This window comes from Bombina bombina, chromosome 6, assembly GCF_027579735.1.
Source record: "Bombina bombina isolate aBomBom1 chromosome 6, aBomBom1.pri, whole genome shotgun sequence".
NCBI lineage: Eukaryota > Metazoa > Chordata > Amphibia > Anura > Bombinatoridae > Bombina > Bombina bombina.
Window position 1 is genome coordinate 596,591,369 of NC_069504.1, and position 22,300 is coordinate 596,613,668.

At 40.3% G+C, this 22,300-nt stretch overlaps 1 protein-coding gene across 1 annotated transcript; it reads right to left on the minus strand.

Moving 5' to 3' along the window:
* Positions 1 to 2,538: 2,538 nt before the first annotated feature.
* On the minus strand, positions 2,539 to 13,969 carry PDCD7 (programmed cell death 7). The gene is made up of 5 exons (XM_053717585.1): positions 11,349 to 13,969; positions 7,253 to 7,391; positions 5,645 to 5,881; positions 4,029 to 4,116; positions 2,539 to 3,519 (listed from the first exon to the last, which is right to left on the minus strand). Exons 1-5 carry the CDS (start codon positions 13,929 to 13,931, stop codon positions 3,393 to 3,395), a joined length of 3,174 nt encoding a protein of 1,057 aa, XP_053573560.1. The 5' UTR covers positions 13,932 to 13,969; the 3' UTR covers positions 2,539 to 3,392.
* Positions 13,970 to 22,300: the final 8,331 nt, after the last annotated feature.

Genomic DNA, 22,300 nt, shown 5'->3' on the forward strand with positions numbered 1-22,300 from the left:
ACTGACATATACGCAGAGAATCTCAATGCTTTGTGCATTGAGATTCTCTGATTGAGAGTGCGAGGTGAGTCACTCTTATAGCCAAACAAGAATATGGGCGGTCTAAAAGGGTTTGATTAAAATGACCTCCCTGCAGCGCTCGATAAGAAAGAAAGAAAAAAACTGGCTTCATGGGCGAATAGGGGAGCGCTAAGATTGTAAGTTTTTATCTTTATTTTAAAACGCTTATGCTCTGCATTTTAAGATCTATATTAGGTTTATATATACTGTATGTTGTCCATGTATTCCCTAAAAATAGTTGTAGTAATCTGAGCATACTTGGATAGGAATCTGGTGAGGTCACTAGTAGTAAGAGACAAATAATTGACTAATTAAATTACATTTATCTGGAAGTTAAAGGGATATGAAACCCAACATTTTTCTTCCATGATTCAGATACACACAACTTTCTTATTTATTTCTATTATCATTTTTCCTTTGTTCTTTTGGTATCTTTTGTTGAAAAGCAGGGAAGTATGCTTAGAAGCCGTCCCATTTCAGGAGCACTATATGGCAGTAGTTTTGCAAGAATGTTATCCATTTGTAAGAGCACTATTTGGCAACACTATTCCCTTTCATGTAGTGCTTCAGGTGCATACCTAGGTATATCTTCAGCACAGAATAATGAGAACAAAGCAAATTTGATAATAGAAGTCAAAACTTTTTTTTAAATGGTCTGCTCCGTCTGAATCACAAACGGTTTCATATCCCTTTAAAACAAAACATATATGATAAATATGGCTCAAAACAAATATACACTTCAAAATATATTTATTTTATTTACAAAATATAAATACAAAAAAGTTGCCATTTGGTTTTATTTCCCATGCAAACATGAAACCTAGCTCTGATATTGCGATAAGGAATTTCTGCTGTGTAATAAGATACCTGAAAACACAAGGCCTATAAACACCTTTATACCTATTAAACTGCTGAAAGGGAGTCAATTCAAGCCATTGAAGGTCGCCTCTTATCTCAGTGCTTTTTGACAATTAGACACTGCTAGTTCATGTGTGCCATATAGATAACATTGTGCTCACTCCCATCAAGTAATTTATGAGTCAGCCCTGATTGGCTAAAATGCAAGTCGGTCAAAAGAACTGAGCTAAGGGGGCAGTCTGCAGAGACTTGGATAAAAGGTAATCACAGAAGTAAAAATTGTAGTAATAGAACAGTGTTGATTATGCAAAATTGTGGCATGGGTAATAAAGGGGTTATCTATATTTTTAAACAAACATTTTCAAGTAGACTGTTCCTTGATAAAGGTTAAAAGGGACAGTATACACCAGAATTTTTATTGTTTAAAAAGATAGATAATCCCTTTATTGCCCATTTGCCAGTTTTGCATTACCAACACTGTTATATTAATACACTTTTTACCTCTGTGATTACCTTGTATCTAAGCCTCTGCAGACTGACTCCTTATTTCAGTTCTTTTGACAGACTTGCATTTTAGCCAATCAGTGCTGACTCCTAGGTAACTCCACGGGAGTGAGCACAATGTAATCTAGCTCTGCCTAGCTGTAAAAAAAACTGTCAAAATGCACTGAGATAAGAGATGGCCTTTTACGTTTATCATCAAATTTGCTTTGTTGTCTTGGTATGCTTTGTTGAAAGCGAAAGCAAGGTAGGCTCATATGCCAATTTCTAAGCCCTTGAAGGCCACCTCTTATATCAGTGCACTTCTACAGTTTTTCTCAGCTAGCCAGCGCTAGTTCATGTGTGAGATATATATATATATCTAACACATTGTGCTCACTCCCGAGCACAGATTGGCTAAAATGCAAGTCTGTGAAAAGACCTAAGATAAGGGGGCAGTCTGCAGAGGCTTAGATACAAGGTAATCACAGAGGTAAAACGTATATTAATATAACAGTGTTGGTTATGCAAAACTAGGGCATTGGGTAATAAAGGGATTATGTATTTTTTTAAACAAACATTTTCAAGTAGACTGTCCCTTTAAGAAACATTTCTGATCTAGTATGATATTCTATTGCAGGACTTCAGACAAATCTTAAAACTGCAAGGTATTTAATGTCCCTTTAAGTATCATGTAAAATCCTATGTATTTGATGTGGCACAACTCATATACAGAATGTGCGGCTTGGTCTACATTGGAAAGGACTTACAGATAGTGTCAGAGTGCTGTACAAGCAACATATTGCTAGTTGTCAGAATCACAGAATGTTTCAAATTAAAGGGATACTAACCCCAAAATTTTTCTTTCATGATTCAGATAGAGCATGCAATTTTAAGCAACTTTCTAATTTACTCCTATTATCCATTTTTCTTTGTTCTCATGTTATCTTGATTTGAAAAAGCAGTAATGAAAGGTTAGGAGCCAGCCCATTTTTAGTTCAGCACCTGGGTAGCGCTTGCTAATTGGTTTGCTACATTTAGCCACAAATCAGCAAGTGCTACCCAGATGCTGAACAAAAAATGGGCTGGCTCTAAAGCTTACAGTACTGCTTTTCAAATCAAGATAGCATGAGCACAAAGAAAAATTGATAATAGGAGTAAATTAGAAAGTTGCTTAAAATCTCATGCTCTATCTGAATCATGAAAGAAAAAAATAATAGTTTAGTATCCCTTTAAAGGCACAACTATCATTTTGAGGAATTCATACAGTATATTAGAATCACAACCACCATTTTGCCCCCAAGTTCATATATCATTCTGCTGTGATCACTCAGCTTAATGGATGACAACAGGATTCTCACACCAAGTAGCTGAATGATTGGGGCTACAGTATACAGTTGCACATAACTTCAAGTGAACAGGTATGCCTGTGCGTTTGTGTAAGACTGCATCAACAGTATATCCACCCTCCAGGAAAGGTCTATATAGATGAAGCCTCTATGCTTTATAAATAGGGACACTACAATCAGATCACATATTGTTCATACAGAAGTATAAAGATGGACCAAATAAAACCCACATGTAGTTTTTTTTTCTTTTCCCATTATATATCTGCCCTCTACTGGCCATTTATGTTTTATTTCCCAAAAGGTCTAAATCCATCTCTTGCCATGGTTTGACCCTTTCAATAAGTAACTTACCAATCCTATTCACGTGCTTCACAAAGGCAATTTTCTAACCATAAAATAGAGGAAAATGGGCACCTACTGATTTCCTTAAAAATATTGGAGCATGTTTGTTATTGACTGTGTGAGTTAATAGAATTCTCTAATATGATGTCTTGTTTTCTTATTTGTATAAATTAATTCTTACTGTAGTGACCCTTCAATGTATGAAGTTAATACAAAATCTACTCATTCCGTATAGGCCCTGTCGTAAGCATGTGTCTTATCTTCTTGTTAATGCTGGAGACCATAAAATCAGTCTGTTTCTCCTCACTCAGACTGCTGTAAAGCTGTTGCCCAAGTGTCACTAGTTGGGGGTACAGGCAGTATCCAACCACGTGGGATGCTGCTGGCATCCGGGTGTTCAGCAGAAGCCAAGAACTGATCCCACTCATGTCTGAAAGGAAGAAGAGTTATTCCATTAGACTCACTCTGTGCTCATGTCACAAGCTCTTATTTTGTATTCAACACGTATTGATGGAATTCTAAATACTAAAACGTTAGAAAAAAAAAAAAAAAAAAGTCATAGACAAATCCAATAAGCAGGTTGAACATGACAGACAAAATTTCAAGCACAAGCCAAACAAGTTGGTCAACCCACATAATGCTCCCAATACTTTGGATGGGAACAATTTAACATGGATATTCTTTTCTGCCTGAATTTTCTTTGCTTTTTGCACAACGTTAACATTCTTACAGTTTGTCAGTTTATATATTAATAAACCACATTTTTTAATTATTAAATAAAACAATCAAAAATGAAATATCAGTTCTAAATTCTTCTTCCAGAATTGGAAAGTGCGTTTTATGAGTGTCTGCCAAGTATAAACAAAGCAGACGGATGGTTGGTCCTTAAACTCCTGCAATCAATTGATGAGTTGTTACAATAAGTATGAAGATACTAACCGTATGTGAACGAGTGAAACAACAGAATGCTCAGCTTGCAAGTGATACTGACGGAAAGGCTGGAGTGGATGGAGAGGCGGTAGAGGATCTGTAAAAATACACAAAAAAACTTAGGTAGGTGCCAGGCAAGGAACACAATGAGGACACCATCAGGAGCTTCTGCTAATATGATATTAAGTAACAGACAGACATAAAATACAATTTGATAGAGACAATTTCAACGGTGAAAAAAAAAAAAAGAATCATAGGACATAAGTGTCCAGTAAACTCAACTATGTGTACTTTTTCAATAAAGCTTTTGAAAACTGAAAAAAAAAAAAAAAAAAAATACAATTTGATCACAGGAAAAACATTACAGTAAACCAGGGAGCTGCTAAATATGACAAATTTTGATGTCAGAATTAAAAAAAAAAAAATAATTACACACAAAGTGATGTTGTGTGGCGCCTTTTGGAGGTTTGGCAAGTCTGTTTATGGCATTAACACACATAAGGGTTATTAAAATAAATATGTTAATGTTACATAAAAGGTGTTCACAAATTAAGCATAAATATCTTGAGTCCCTTAAAGTTTTTTTCTTAAGCTGTTTTATCATTGTTTTTCATTCCCCATCATAATCACACTTCTGTCAATTAATTTGTATTGGCTCAAGAATGGCGATATGGGAGTAATTCAAGTCAGAGAGCATTTGGAAGAACATAGAAAGGGATAACGGCACCCTGATCTCTGGTGCTTGCAAAGAGATAATATTTAAAGGCCAAAACAGTCAAAAACATAACATGCTCTAATTTATTAGAGAGTGAACTATTGACCCTGCTCTACGGTATGTTTAACCCCCACAAGAACAGACACACACAGCACAAGTGCTGCATTGGACCTACGGTGCTCTGCTGGTCCTGAGCAGAATCTGCCTCTGATCCAATCAGCAGCAACAGTCAATTTACTCCTATGTGCTCCTTGAATCCCGAGTGGTACTTCTATTGAGCGTTTAACCCTTTCGCAGGGTTTTTTTTTTTAACAAAAAAATATATTTATTTTAAAACAAGACACTTTAACAAAATAAAGCATTAGCACATTACCTATAGTGAAATTCAAATGTGACATTTAGAAAACTAAGCCACTGGGATAAAGTTATTAGAACATATTACACTCTATGATTTGCCACAGAAAGAAATAGCCAGCCTGAACAATGAGAGGCCAGTCCTACTTTTTTCCTTAGGACCCAGGGAAGTATTACATACATAGACGTAAGTAGCAAGATAATAAAACTATACATGCGAGAAGGCACGACTACATGGCTATTGGGACTTACCAAGCTCTGTTCTAATACATAATTGTCGTCCTCTACTAATCTCCAAGACATCCAAGTTTTAAATCCTTTACACCACACCATGCTTTTGAACAACACTGTCAATTGTTCCTACTCATTACTGCTATTTCCTTTAATATTCATTGTAATCTTACACATTTACGCCACTTACTGTGTGAATACAAATACGATGGAGATGATGCTGTCACTTTAAAACAATGCAATTACATGTGTACAGGAAGAGGCTGAAAGGCAAGTTCTCAAATAAGACCAACCCCAAGCTGGTCAAAACGCCATTAGTACAAACCTGGATCTCCAAATAATATGGAATCTACTTCTTCCTGTTGCTTTAGTAGCTTCCCTCGTTCCTTTTTTAATCTCTTTTCCTTCTCACGCTGCCTCTCTTCTTCCTGTTCCCCCTCTAAAATGACCCTAAGAGCCCTTTCCTCGGCATCATACAGGGCAGTGCGTTTATGGACCATTGCCCGAAGCCGGCGAATGTGGTTTTCAAATGTTTCATCATCAGAAGGTAGAGGATAAACTCCTGTAAGAGAGGATATCATGCTGTGTTTCAAACATACTCAGTTCTAAAGCCTCTAAGTGGTAAATAGAGATTGGGGGGAGGCACTTGACATAAAACAAGCATATTGGTATGAATTATTTTTGACAGTTTGTGAACCTTATTATTTAATCAAAGAACAAGTATATGTATGGCATGGCCAACACTATAGCTACTCTACTAATTGATATTGTATGCTCTAAAGCAGTGTTTCTCAACTGCTGTCCTTGTGTACCCCCAACAGGACAGGTTTTCCTCATAGCTGAACCAGTGCACAGGTTAAAGGGCCACTAAACCCAAAATCTTTCTTTCATGATTCAGATAGAGAATACAAATTAAAACAACATTACAATTTACTTCTATTATTTATTTTGCTTCATTTTTTAGATATTTTTAGTTGAAGAAAAAGCAATGCACATGGGTGAGCCAATCACACGAGGCTTCTATGTGCAGCAACCAATCAGCAGCTCCTGAGCATATCTAGATATGCTTTTCAGCAAAGAATATCAAGAGAAAAAACAAATTAGATAATAGAAGTAAATTAGAAAGATTTTTAAAATTGCATTCTCTTTCTAAATCATGAAAGAAAAAATGTGGGTTTCATGTCCCTTTAAGTAACACCATGGTTACTAACCTGCTCTCACCCATCAGCTGATTACTTCACCTGTGCACTGGTTCAGCTATGATGAAAACCTGGCCTGTTGGGGGTACGTGAGGACCGCGGTTGAGAAACAATGCTCTAAGGCATTAGAGCGTGTCATTTTTGCACTACTGACTGTGGAAGTTTTTAGCTCCCACATAAAGGTTTAACACATATGTAAAGTCACACCCTGGAGCTGCAAGCACAGAAGCTCACAAAATGAATGCAGATGGTGGTTGGTGCGGTCACACCACTGCCATTAATGATTGACTCACTGGCCGTTTCATGCACTAGACCAGCAGTTCTCTGCAGCTCTGGAGAGGGATATTATCTATGTGTTTAACCCCTTTGCAAAGGTTAAACACAAAGTTCCATGGTGAGCAGTGCAAAACTGGCATGCTCTAAAGCAGTGTTTCTCAACTCCAGTCCTCAGGACCTTTAACAGGCCAGATATTCATTATGTCTTAACTAGAGCACAGGTGAAATAATCAGCTGATCAGTAACCATGGTTACTAACCTGCTCTCACCCTTCAGATGATTATTTCACCTGTGCTCTAGTTAAGATATAAAGAAACTCTGGCCTATTAAGGGTACAGAAGACTGGAGTTGAGAAACACTGCTCTAAAGAAATAGAGCGCACAATCTTTGCGCTACGATGTCACTGGGACAGTAGAAAGATCTCACGTCCAACAGTGTGTGATTGGGTTACTTCCCACCTTTCCTTGCAGCCGCCTCTTTTCTCAGCTTTCTCAGCTTTTCCAATGACCGCAGCACATCCAGCATTTTCTTGGCATCTGCTTGCTTCTTCCTCACCTCTGACAAAACACTATCTGCAGCAGCTTTCAGCTCCCGCTCCTGAGAACAGATAGAAAAAAAGGTTATTGTATTTAATCAGCTATTTTCTTAGAAGTAATTTAATTTATACATTTAGATTTATTACCTTCTTCCTTTCTGTTAACCCCTTAACGACTAAGGACGTACAGGGTACATCCTACAAAAAATGTCACTTAATGACCAAGGACGTACTCTGTACGTCCTCAGGGTTTTGAAGCGCTTGAAGCGACCAGTCTCTTTTAGGGTATGGCAGTGATGCCTCGATATTGAGGCATCCTGCAATACCAGTTTTTAAGCATCCGATACAGCGAGAGACACTCTGTGGCTCTCTCTGCATCGGCCAGCGATGGTGCTGATCGTTGGTGGGTGGGAGCCATTGCAGGGAGGCGGGTGGGAAGCCCATTGGTGGTGAACTTCCGGCCGTTGATGGAATTCACTTGCGTGTGTGCGGGGGGTTGTGCGCAAGCACTATGCCTAAAGTCGTGGGAGAGGAGGGTGTGAGAGGGAATAATGTTGGGAAAGGGATCTGGGAGGGGGAGGGCATTGAGGGGAGGCAGCTACACTACAGAAAAATCTGGGATTTAAAAAAAAAGCCAAAGTTTATTGCAAAGTGGGTACTGGCAGACAGCTGCCAGTACCCAAAATGGTGGCAAATAAAGGGGGCGGAGGGTTATATAGCTGTTTAGGGGGGGCTCAGGGAGGTTGGGTGGTATGGGGGGGGGGGGGGGAATACTACACTGAAGAAAATATATAAAAAAAAAAAAAAAAAAAAACCTTTATTTTTATACTGGCAGACTTTCTGCCAGTACTAAAGATGGCGGTGACAAGTGAGGTGGGGAAGGGAAGAGAGCTGTTTGAGAGGGGTTAGGGAGGGATGTGTCAGGTGGGAGGCTGATCTCTACACTAAAGCTACAATTAACCCTTCAAGCTCCCTACAAGCTACCTAATTAACCCCTTCACTGCTGGGCATCATACAAGTGTGATGCACATGAGCATTTAGCGGCCTTCTAATTACCAAAAAGCAATTGCAAAGCAATAACTGTCTGCTATTTCTGAACAAAGGGGGTCCCAGAGAAGCATTTACAACCATTTATGCCATAATTGCACAAGCTGCTTGTAAATAAATTCAGTGAGAAACCTAAAGTTAGTGAAAAAGTTAGTCAAAAAGTGAACAATTTTTTTTATTTGATTGCATTTGGCAGTGAAATGGTGGCATGAAATATATCAAAATGGGCCTAGATCAATACTTTGGGTTGTCTACTAAAAAAAAAATATATACATGTAAAGGGATATTCAGGGATTCCTGACAGATATCAGTGTTACAATGTAACCATCGCTAATTTTGAAGGAAAAAAAATGGTTTGGAAATAGCAAAGTGCTACTTGTAGTTATTGCCCTATTTATAACTTGCAAAAAAAAAAAACCAAAGAACGTGTAAACATTGGGTATTCTAAACTCAGGACAAAATTTAAAAAACTATTTAGCATGGATGTTTTTTGGTGGTTGTAGATGTGTAACAGATTTTGGGGGTCAAAGTTAGAAAAAGTGTGTTTGTCTCCATTTTTTCCATCATATTTTATTAAAAATAAATTATAGTAAATTATAAGATATGATGAAAATAATAATATATGTTTAAAAAGTCCATTTAATGGTGAGAAAAACAGTATATAATGTGTGGATACAGTAAATGAGTAAGAGGAAAATTACAGATAAACACAAACCACAAAAACGTAAAAATAGCCCTGGTCCCAAACGGTCAGAAAATTGAAAGATGGTCTGGTCACTAAGGGGTTAAACTATAAATCAAAGATTATTAAAATCCATGCTTATCACACGGTTTCACCTGATGGAGTGAGTCATTTGACTTTAAAGATTACCTATTCAATTATAATATAAAACAATTCCCAAATCATGATACATTTCTAGGGGCTTAAAGGACCACTCAATGTAGTAGAATTACACAATTAACATGTACATAATAAAAAAAACAATGCAATAACACTTACTCTGAATTTTAAATAAGCAGTAGATTTTTTTTCTGACAAATTTTATTTTTTTCTCCAATTTTCTGGCCCCCTATATCATGTGACCGACATTAGCCAATGTAAACAATCCAGGAATGGGAACAGCACTTGTTAAACGGAGTGCCCAGAGGAGACTTACCCAGTCTCAAATCATATGTAAAGCAACAAGTCCACCAGCACTTCCAATAATAAAAGACCTATATTAACATTACAACATGGGTCAACAAATATCTGCAACGTTTCGGGCCTAGCTCAGCCCTTCCTCATGCATGAAGAAGGGATGAGCTAGGCCCGAAATGTTGCAGATATTTGTTGACCCATGTTGTAATATTAATAAAGGTCTTTTATTATTGGAAGTGCTGGAGGACTTGTTGCTTTAGACATTAGCTAATCACAGACTAGTATACGTATACCCTGTGAGCTTGTGCACATGCTCATTAAGATCTTTGTTCCGCAGAAAGTATAAATATAACAAAACTGTGCAACATTTGATAATGGAAGTAAATAGGAGTGTCTAAAAAAATGCATGATCTATCTGAATCATAAAATTGACCTGAGTGTCCCTTTAATACTATAACTGTCAAACATCTGATGCCTGATACACAGTTGCAACTGCTTTATCAATAGGGCAAACCAAATCAAAAGAAACACAGCACAGTATATACATTGTAAAGTTTAATGATTAAAAGCCCAGTATTTAAGTATAATCTTAAAAACAGGTACTTTAAATCATTAAACTTTACAAAGACGCTTCTATTTTTTAAATACTTGCCATTTTATTACGGTACACATACCGCCGATCCTCCGCCCGCATCTCCTTCTGTAATTGACCATATCCATTATAAATCCGGCTTCCTACAATCGTTGCATGCCCCACGAGCTGGAAGCCAAAGGGGGCAACGATTGGAGGAAGCCAGATTCATAATCAATATGCTCAATACAGAAATGGTAAGTATTTAAAAAAAAGAAGCGTCTTTGTAGAGTTTAATGACTTTAAGTGCCCATATTTTTAAGATTATTTTTAAATACTGGGCTTTAAATCATTAAACTTTACAATCACTTTAAAGGGACATTAAACTCAAAATATTCCCCATATTGCACTATTATTTATTTTGTCTGCTTTTCATGTAATTTAAAGTGAAGGTCAATTTTAATGAATTAGTGCCTGGTTTTTAATAAACCTATTAAAAACAAGGGCACTTTAATTCATCAAAATTGACATTTCACTGTTTTCTTCAAAAACTTACCTTTTAATCCTGAATGCCGATCCAGCAATTCCCCCAGCCGTTGGAAGCCTCTGCAGACGTCAGAAATGACGAATCAGGTTTCCTCCAATCCCAGCTTCCCCCGGGGGAATCTTGGCCTGATGCAACGCTGTGATTGGAGGAAGCTGGATTCGTCATTTTGGACCCGCGAAGATGGCTTGCGATGGGCGGAGAAAGTGCTGGAGCAGCTGCCAGGATTAAAGGGTAAGTTTTTGAAGAAAACAGTGAAATGTCAATTTTGATGAATTAAAGTGCCCTTGTTTTTAATAGGTTTATTAAAAACCGGGCACTAATTCATCAAAATGGACCGTCACTTTAAAACAGTCATTATTTTACCTGCTTTACCTGAAAATCAAATCTAAAGATTGTAATGCTTCCACTGAACCGTAGAGAATCTGGAGAACATTGGAAAGCAGAACCCGGACGCTTCTAAATGCTGCAAAATCATTGGGTGTTATGGGCAGCAGCCAATTTATATCTGTCCCTGATTGCCACAGCAAAGGCAGTAAAATAAAAAAAAATAAAAAACATTAAAAAGGTTTTTCAAGGGTTTTTCCTTTTTAACATTTTGTATGCAGATATTTTTCAGTGCAGTGAATAATTTCTGATGTGTAAATACAAAATTGACTTTAATGTCCTTTTAAATCATATTTGCACAAAACTAATGTCATCTTGAGGATAATACTTACCCTTTTCTTCTCTTCCACCTCATGAACACGTTGCATTCTCCACCTGTCGATTCGGGCCTCCTTCTCAGCTGCTAGCTCAGCCTTTTGCTTATCTTCCTCCGTCCCCTGTTTCAAACGTTGTTGGCGGAGTCTCTTTTTTCTTATCTTGTCAAGTTTCTTTTTGATGTCTTCAATATATTGAGGTTTTTCCAGAGTTTTCATTCTTTTCTCCAATTCTGCACGAACATTTGCTGCTTTCTGATAATTCTGAGTCCAAGAATCTACATTTTCAGTACTTTGTTCAAGAGACTTGCATAGGTCAGTGAGCTGGGCCAATAGTCTGAAAGTCCCATAAACTAACTCTCGAGCATCTTTTATAGATAAGACAATTGCAGGTTCAGGTTTGGAAGAAAGGTTCTTTCGTCTTTGTGCAAGAAAATTGCTCAGCCATTGTCGGAAGAAATTATCTGAATTAGAAACTGTGTGGTTACTAGACTGATCTTTCCATGGTGGTTTACCACAGTCACTATGAGTGTTGCAGACATCCCTTGCATTGTCCTGGTGAAGTAAAGCGTCTCTACTTTCTAGGTTGGATATATCCTGGGGCCTAAACAGACCTTCCTGCATCACATTTGGTCCATGCTGGTATAACACAGGTTCATCCATATGCGTGTTTGGTGCTCGTTGCCCATGCTCGTGCAAAAAAGGTCCATCTCTTTGGATGTTTGGTCCATCCTGTTGGAAGAGAGATTGACTCCTCTGCAAGTCTTTTTGCTGCTGTTGCTGCTGCATAAAAGGACCTTCTGTCTGTAAATTTGGTATATTACGGTGCAAATAATTACCATCCCCTTGCATCTTGAGCCCATGCTGGTACAAAACAGGTCCATATTTTTGTGGGTCTGACATGTCTTTCGATAAACTGTTGTAATCACCTTGCATATCTTGGCGTGTAAACTGGCCTTCCTTGGACACATAAGTTCTCTCAAAATGTACAAAGGGTTCCCTTATCTGTGCAGGCTTTCCATCTGGGTGGAAATGAACATTCTCTTTATGTTCATTGTAAATATCCTGGTATCTAGATTTTTCATTCTGTACTTTCTCTCTTTCATGATGCAAAAAGTTTTCTAAAACTTGAGCAGGTTTGTGAATGTCTGACATACCACGACCACCTAATACTGCATCTTCTCCATGAATGGCATTAAAAGGTAAGAGAGTGGCAGAAGAGGCAGGATCAGGGAAATGTCTGGGAATATTTTGAGGAATGCTATTATAATGAGGGCTAGGAGCCCGATGAGCAAGGAGTGGCTGAGGGGATACACAAGGCAATGATGTGGTGCCATGTTGAATGTTGCTAGGAGGAGTAGGTTGTGTGTTGTGAAATGTCATGTGCTGTGATGGTTTGCACTGATAGCTCATTGGCTGAGATATGCCAGACTGAGAATTCACATGTGTGGAGACAAAAGCTTTGTTATCTCTGTGTTGATACATACCAGCCTGAGAATTATCATGATGGGGGGCTCCAGGTTTGGAGACCTGAGACAGTGAACCAGCACACATGCCTAGATTAGAATCAACATAATGGGAACGGCCAGATTGACGATTTTCTTGAGAGAAGAAAACCTGGGATTTGTTAAACTGAAATTCTCCATGAAGGGTTGAAACAGGTTGGGCTTCTCCATGCTGAGGCATGTTTGGCTGCAAGTTAGGTGGTCCTCCATGCTGGGGCACCCCAGGATTCGTCCCTCCGTGATGGGGCACCCCAGGATGTGGTCCTCCGAACTGAGGCACCCCAGGATGCTGTTCTCTGTGTTGGGGCACCCCAGGATGCTGTTCTCTGTGTTGGGGCACCCCAGGATGTTGTCCTCCGAACTGGGGCACCCCAGGATGTGGTTGTATGTGCTGTGGCATCCCAGGATGCAGTCCCCTGTGCGGGGGCACTTCCGGATGCGGTCCTCTGTGCTGGGGCATCCCGGGATCCGGACCTCTGTGCTGGGGCATCCCGGGATCCGGACCTCTGTGCTGGGGCATCCCGGGATCCGGACCTCTGTGCTGGGGCATCCCGGGATCCGGACCTCTGTGCTGGGGCATCCCGGGATCCGGACCTCTGTGCTGGGGCATCCCGGGATCCGGACCTCTGTGCTGGGGCATCCCGGGATCCGGACCTCTGTGCTGGGGCATCCCGGGATCCGGTCCTCTGTGCTGGGGCATCCCGGGATCCGGTCCTCCCTGCTGGGCACCTCCAAGATGCGGCATATCAAGCAGAGGATCTCCAAGCCGGGTTCCTCTGTGCTGAGGCAGGTTACGAGGGTGTCCATCGTGCTGTATGGGTCCTTGATGTTGAAGCATTCCATGGTGGATTCCTCCGTGCTGGGAGTGGGACCCGCCATACTGAACACCACCTTGCTGAGGTATAAACGCGACGTTCTCGGGTATGGAGCTGCCCCTAAAATCCAATCGTTGAGAACTGCCTACACGTGCATCTTGAGCCTGTAAATGTCGCCACTCGTCATTGTCACTGTAAACGCCGCTTTGTGAATTTTCTACACTCGGCCTATACCGGGAGTCATAAGGAGGAATCACTGTAGGCCGCTGCCTTCTCTCCATGACAACAGTTATCTGACCCGGAAATAGGGACCTTCACCTTACGTATGAGCGGTCATAGGAAATAGTGAACAGCGACATCTACCGATAAGGTTCTGAAAGCGCAGATTATATAAATAGATTGAGGGTAAAAGGGAAATAAATTATCTGATACTGAAAATTACAAATAAAACCAGAAGTTAGTACTTTAAATTGTTTTCTAGGTTGTACAACGGCGTTATAGTGTTGTTGTGTTTTTTATTTTTAATTGCGGGTTCTATTCATGGTTGTTACTAATGTGGCATTCCATTGTGTCACCCAAAAGAGGATGAATATATAGGTAGGCGAGTTATTTCCTCACCAGCTCAGTGGATGTTAGCAGATAGATTGCTGTACACGTGATGATCAGGGATAGGCAAGGTGTCCGTACTAGGGTGACCACATTTCCAAACTGCCATTCAGGGACCCCCCCCCCCCCCCCCAAAAAAAAAAGATGATTTTAACAACTTTTTTTTTTGTGCCAATTTTTGAAAGAAAGAAAGAAAGAAAGGGGGAAAAAAGTGGTCACCAGTTTAGACTAGTGGAAATTTGGATATATAAATCAAATACATCGGGTACTTCAGTTTAATAAACAAAGTAAAAATAAATTCTTTATGACAACATAATAAGACCAATTTGCCCTTTGGTATCTGAAGTTATTCATCTAAAGCATAGAAAAGAAGGAAACTTTAAATCTTTTTCTAAGCACATCCTCTGGATGTGATTCTAATGTAAATTAGTGTAATAGCCAAATATTACCTAATAGCAGCCAGCCATATATTTCAGTCCTATTGTCTCTTCCAAATAAAATATAAAATAACCATAGCGTATTTCATGTATAAAAGTGCTGAGTGCACTGCTGACTAGTTTGCATCGATACCAGAAGGACACAACATATAAACATATACGAGTTGCGAGTGACTCCAGAAGTCCAGGGCAGGCTCCACCCACGTCCATCCACAGCGCATACACTATGCACTGACTAGAGCCGCAGCGGCAGAACCAGAGGGGACGGGGATATATAACATGACATACAATATACCCATGCTTCCCTCCCTCATAACTGGCGGCCGCGGCACCTCTCTGGAGTACTCTGCCCCTCTGGCCCTGCCTGGGACGATGACGATCTGCTGCACTGCGAGAACGAAGCCGGCAACAACAAGCCACCCACTGCCCTAGTCTTCAATCCACGGCTGTGTCCCTGACGTCACTGCTGTCAGTTTGTTCATTCCGGGACAATGCAGTGTGTCCCCGGGACCCCGGGACAGACCTTTAAAATGCGGGATTGTCCCGGGCAATCCGGGACACATGGTCACCCTAGTCCGTACACGGACACCGGTGTCCGTGACTAGACCTTGCAGTGTCCGCCACAACCTTAGTATGTCTTTTCTTTCTGATTAAATAATAGGAATAAAAAAAAAATATGTAGTGTGAAGAAAATTAGTAGCTTGTCAAGAGACTGCTAGCGATATTGGGTGATAAGTTATGGAATAATTTAAGCCTGAGTGAAATACTGGATGTGTATCTGCATCTGTATAATAACACCCAGCTCTATACAAAGACACAGAAGTGACACTGGCACATGCGTATAGCCAGACAAGGGCTGGTTATAGGGTCAGTGGTATCTGCATCAGTATAATAATACCCAGCTCTATACAAAGACACAGAAGTGACACTGGCACATGCGTATAGCCAGACAAGGGCTGGTTATAGGGTCAGTGGTATCTGCATCAGTATAATAACACCCAGCGCTATATAATGACAGTAGTGACACTGGCACATAGGTATAGCCAGACAAGGGCTGGTTATAGGGTCAGTGGTATCTGCATCAGTATTATAACACCCAGCACTATACAAAGACACAGTACTGACACTGGCACATGCATATAGCCAGACAAGGGCTGGTTATAGGGTCAATGGTATCTGCATCAGTATAATAACACCAAGCACTATATAATGACACAGTATTTACACTGGCACATGGGTATAGCCAGACAAGGGCTGGTTATAGGGTCAGTGGTATCTGCATCAGTATAATAACACCAAGCACTATATAATAACACAGTAGTGACACTGGCACATGGGTATAGCCAGACAAGGGCTGGTTATAGGGTCATTGGTATCTGCATCAGTATAATAACACCCAGCTCTATACAAAGACACAGTAGTGACACTGGCACATGGCTATAGCCAGAGGAAGGCTGGTTATAGGATCAGTGGTATCTGCATCAGTATAATAACACCCAGCGCTATATAATGACAGTAGTGACACTGGCACATAGGTATAGCCAGACAAGGGCTGGTTATAGGGTCAGTGGTATCTGCATCAGTATAATAATACCCAGCTCTATACAAAGACACAGTACTGACACTGGCACATGCATATAGCCAGACAAGGGCTGGTTATAGGGTCAATGGTATCTGCATCAGTATAATAACACCAAGCACTATATAATGACACAGTATTTACACTGGCACATGGGTATAGCCAGACAAGGGATGGTTATAGGGTCAGTGGTATCTGCATCAGTATAATAACACCCAGCACTATATAATAACACAGTAGTGACACTGGCACATGGGTATAGCCAGACAAGGGCTGGTTATAGGGTCATTGGTATCTGCATCAGTATAATAACACCCAGCTCTATACAAAGACACAGTAGTGACACTGGCACATGGGTATAGCCAGAGGAAGGCTGGTAATAGGATCAGTGGTATCTGCATCAGTATAATAATACCCTGCGCTACATAATGACACAGTAGTGACACTGGCACATGGGTATAGCCAGACAAGGGCTGGTTATAGGGTCATTGGTATCTGCATCAGTATAATAACACCAAGCGCTATATAATGATACAGTAGTGACACTGGCACATGGGTATAGCCAGAGGAAGGCTGGTTATAGGATCAGTGGTATCTGCATCAGTATAATAACACCCAGCTCTATACAAAGACACAGTAGTGACACTGGCACATGGGTATAGCCAGAGGAAGGCTGGTTATAGGATCAGTGGTATCTGCATCAGTATAATAACACCCTGCGCTACATTATGACACAGTAGTGACACTGGCTCATGGGTATAGCCAGGCAAGGGCTGGTTATAGGGTCAGTGGTATCTGCATCAGTGTAATAACACCCAGCACTATATAATGACACAGTAGTGACACTGGCACATGGGTATAGCCAGATGATGGCTGGTTATAGAATCAGTGGTATCTGCATCAGTATAATAACACCCTGCGCTATATAATGACACAGTAGTGACACTGGCTCATGGGTATAGCCAGAGGAGGGCTGGTTATAGAATCAGTGGTATTGCATCAGTATAATAACACCCAGCACTATATAATGACACAGTAGTGACACTGGCACATGCGTATAGCCAGAGGAGGGCTGGTTATAGAATCAGTGGTATCTGCATCAGTATTATAACACCCAGCACTATATAATGACACAGTAGTGACACTGACACATGTGTATAGCCAGACAAGGTCTGGTTGTAGGGTCAGTGGTATCTGCATCAGTATAATAACACCCAGCACTATATAATGACACAGTAGTGACACTGGCACATGGGTATAGCCAGAAGAGGGCTGGTTATAGAATCAGTGGTATTGCATCAGTATAATAACACCAAGCGCTATATAATGATACAGTAGTGACACTGGCACATGGGTATAGCCAGAGGAGGGCTGGTTATATAATCAGTGGTATCTGCATCAGTATTATAACACCCAACACTATATAATGACACAGTAGTGACACTGGCACATGTGTATAGCCAGACAAGGTCTGGTTGTAGGGTCAGTGGTATCTGCATCAGTATAATAACACCCAGCACTATATAATGACACAGTAGTGACACTGACACATGCGTATAGCCAGAGGAGGGCTGGTTATAGAATCAGTGGTATCTGCATCAGTATTGTAACACCCAGCACTATATAATGACACAGTAGTGACACTGACACATGTGTATAGCCAGACAAGGACTGGTTGTAGGGTCAGTGGTATCTGCATCAGTATAATTACACCCAGCACTATATAATGACACAATAGTGACACTGGCACATGGGTATAGCCAGAGGAGGGCTGGTTATAGAATCAGTGGTATCTGCATCAGTATTATAACACCCAGCACTATATAATGACACAGTAGTGACACTGACACATGTGTATATCCAGACAAGGACTGGTTGTAGGGTCAGTGGTATCTGCATTAGTATAATTACACCCAGCCCTATATAATGGCACAGTAGTGACACTGGCACATGCGTATAGCCAGACAAGGGCTGGTTATAAGGTCAGTGGTATCTTCATCAGTATAATTACACCTAGCGCTATATAATGACACAGTAGTGACAGTGGCACATGGGTATAGCCAGAGGAGGGCTGGTTATAGAATCAGTGGTATCTGCATCAGTATAATAACACCAAGCACTATAAAATAATGTTTTTAATTTTAAATGTACCTTGGTGTCCTTAACTAAGGTCTGTACTTTGGAAAATGTCCGCCACAGCCTTTGTGCCTATCCCTGGTGATGATTGGTGTTTCGTGAACGGTTTATAAAATTATGTATATTTACAATAACGTATTAATGTTTTTGATAGTTTATTAGCAGCATTCAGTTGAATCTGCTGCATTGAGACAGTATGGGCTAGATTTATCAAGCCCTTCTCCTCCCCATGACTGCAGCTTCTCACAACAGAACCTGCTGCAGTCTGGATTTATCAAGCGCTTCCCTACCTGCTTCTCTACTACCTCTTAGGTAGAGAATTTCAATCTCCCTGGTCTTGTCCGACCGGGAATATTGAAAGCTTCTGCAGTGCGTGGATTGCACGTGAGCGCAAAATAGCGCTTGTGTGCAATGTTAAAGGGACAGTAAACATAACAAAATAATGTTATATATCTCTGCACATAGCGCAGAATTATCTTAGAGGCTGCTTTATAAAAACATAATTTATGTAAGAACTTACCTGATAAATTCATTTCTTTCATATTAGCAAGAGTCCATGAGCTAGTGACGTATGGGATATACATTCCTACCAGGAGGGGCAAAGTTTCCCAAACCTTAAAATGCCTATAAATACACCCCTCACCACACCCACAATTCAGTTTAACGAATAGCCAAGAAGTGGGGTGATAAGAAAAAAGTGCGAAAGCATATAAAATAAGGAATTGGAATAATTGTGCTTTATACAAAAAAATCATAACCACCACAAAAAAGGGCGGGCCTCATGGACTCTTGCTAATATGAAAGAAATGAATTTATCAGGTAAGTTCTTACATAAATTATGTTTTCTTTCATGTAATTAGCAAGAGTCCATGAGCTAGTGACGTATGGGATAATGACTACCCAAGATGTGGATCTTTCCACACAAGAGTCACTAGAGAGGGAGGGATAAAATAAAGACAGCCAATTCCTGCTGAACATAATCCACACCCAAAATAAAGTTTAATAAAAAACATAAGCAGAAGATTCAAACTGAAACCGCTGCCTGAAGTACTTTTCTACCAAAAACTGCTTCAGAAGAAGAAAATACATCAAAATGGCAGAATTTAGTAAAAGTATGCAAAGAAGACCAAGTTGCTGCTTTGCAGATCTGGTCAACCGAAGCTTCATTCCTAAACGCCCAGGAAGTAGATACTGACCTAGTAGAATGAGCTGTAATTCTTTGAGGCGGAGTTTTACCCGACTCAACATAGGCAAGATGAATTAAAGATTTCAACCAAGATGCCAAAGAAATGGCAGAAGCTTTCTGGCCTTTCCTAGAACCGGAAAAGATAACAAATAGACTAGAAGTCTTACGGAAAGATTTCGTAGCTTCAACATAATATTTCAAAGCTCTAACAACATCCAAAGAATGCAATGATTTCTCCTTAGAATTCTTAGGATTAGGACATAATGAAGGAACCACAATTTCTCTACTAATGTTGTTGGAATTCACAACTTTAGGTAAAAATTCAAAAGAAGTTCGCAACACCGCCTTATCCTGATGAAAAATCAGAAAAGGAGACTCACACGAAAGAGCAGATAATTCAGAAACTCTTCTAGCAGAAGAGATGGCCAAAAGGAACAAAACTTTCCAAGAAAGTAATTTAATGTCCAATGAATGCATAGGTTCAAACGGAGGAGCTTGAAGAGCTCCCAGAACCAAATTCAAACTCCAAGGAGGAGAAATTGACTTAATGACAGGTTTTATACGAACCAAAGCTTGTACAAAACAATGAATATCAGGAAGAATAGCAATCTTTCTGTGAAAAAGAACAGAAAGAGCAGAGATTTGTCCTTTCAAAGAACTTGCGGACAAACCCTTATCCAAACCATCCTGAAGAAATTGTAAAATTCTCGGTATTCTAAAAGAATGCCAAGAAAAATGATGAGAAAGACACCATGAAATATAAGTCTTCCAGACTCTATAATATATCTCTCGAGATACAGATTTACGAGCCTGTAACATAGTATTAATCACGGAGTCAGAGAAACCTCTATGACCAAGAATCAAGCGTTCAATCTCCATACCTTTAAATTTAAGGATTTCAGATCCGGATGGAAAAAAGGACCTTGTGACAGAAGGTCTGGTCTTAACGGAAGAGTCCATGGCTGGCAAGATGCCATCCGGACAAGATCCGCATACCAAAACCTGTGAGGCCATGCCGGAGCTATTAGCAGAACAAACGAGCATTCCCTCAGAATCTTGGAGATTACTCTTGGAAGAAGAACTAGAGGCGGAAAGATATAGGCAGGATGATACTTCCAAGGAAGTGATAATGCATCCACTGCCTCCGCCTGAGGATCCCGGGATCTGGACAGATACCTGGGAAGTTTCTTGTTTAGATGAGAGGCCATCAGATCTATCTCTGGGAGCCCCCACAATTGAACAATCTGAAGAAATACCTCTGGGTGAAGAGACCATTCGCCCGGATGCAACGTTTGGCGACTGAGATAATCCGCTTCCCAATTGTCTACACCTGGGATATGAACCGCAGAGATTAGACAGGAGCTGGATTCCGCCCAAACCAAAATTCGAGATACTTCTTTCATAGCCAGAGGACTGTGAGTCCCTCCTTGATGATTGATGTATGCCACAGTTGTGACATTGTCTGTCTGAAAACAAATGAACGATTCTCTCTTCAGAAGAGGCCAAAACTGAAGAGCTCTGAAAATTGCACGGAGTTCCAAAATATTGATCGGTAATCTCACCTCCTGAGATTCCCAAACTCCTTGTGCCGTCAGAGATCCCCACACAGCTCCCCAACCTGTGAGACTTGCATCTGTTGAAATTACAGTCCAGGTCGGAAGAACAAAAGAAGCCCCCTGAATTAAACGATGGTGATTTGTCCACCACGTTAGAGAGTGTCGAACAATCGGTTTTAAAGATATTAATTGAGATATCTTCGTGTAATCCCTGCACCATTGGTTCAGCATACAGAGCTGAAGAGGTCGCATGTGAAAACGAGCAAAGGGGATCGCGTCCGATGCAGCAGTCATAAGACCTAGAATTTCCATGCATAAGGCTACCAAAGGGAATGATTGTGACTGAAGGTTTCGACAAGCTGTAATCAATTTTAGACGTCTCTTGTCTGTTAAAGACAGAGTCATGGACACTGAATCTATCTGGAAACCCAGAAAGGTTACCCTTGTTTGAGGAATCAAAGAACTTTTTGGTAAATTGATCCTCCAACCATGATCTTGAAGAAACAACACAAGTCGATTCGTATGAGACTCTGCTAAATGTAAAGACGGAGCAAGTACCAAGATATCGTCCAAATAAGGAAATACCACAATACCCTGTTCTCTGATTACAGACAGAAGGGCACCGAGAATCTTTGTGAAAATTCTTGGAGCTGTAGCAAGGCCAAACGGTAGAGCCACAAATTGGTAATGCTTGTCTAGAAAAGAGAATCTCAGGAACTGATAATGATCTGGATGAATCGGAATATGCAGATATGCATCCTGTAAATCTATTGTGGACATATAATTCCCTTGCTAAACAAAAGGCAATATAGTCCTTACAGTTACCATCTTGAACGTTGGTATCCTTACATAACGATTCAATAATTTTAGATCCAGAACTGGTCTGAAGGAATTCTCCTTCTTTGGTACAATGAAGAGATTTGAATAAAACCCCATCCCCTGTTCCGGAACTGGAACTGGCATAATTACTCCAGCCAACTCTAGATCTGAAACACAATTCAGAAATGCTTGAGCTTTCACTGGATTTACTGGGACATGGGAAAGAAAAAATCTCTTTGCAGGAGGTCTCATCTTGAAACCAATTCTGTACCCTTCTGAAACAATGTTCTGAATCCAAAGATTGTGAACAGATTTGATCCAAATTTCTTTG

Coding starts and splice junctions, on each gene's coding strand:
- PDCD7 (XM_053717585.1), bottom strand. CDS start 13,931: ATGGAGAGAAGGCAGCGGCCTACAGTGATTCCTCCTTATGACTCCCGG. Junction 7,392..11,348: donor AGGTGGAAGAGAAGAAAAGG/GTAAGTATTATC, acceptor ATCTGTTCTCAG/GAGCGGGAGCTGAAAGCTGC. Junction 4,117..5,644: donor CATATTATTTGGAGATCCAG/GTTTGTACTAAT, acceptor GTATTTTTACAG/ATCCTCTACCGCCTCTCCAT.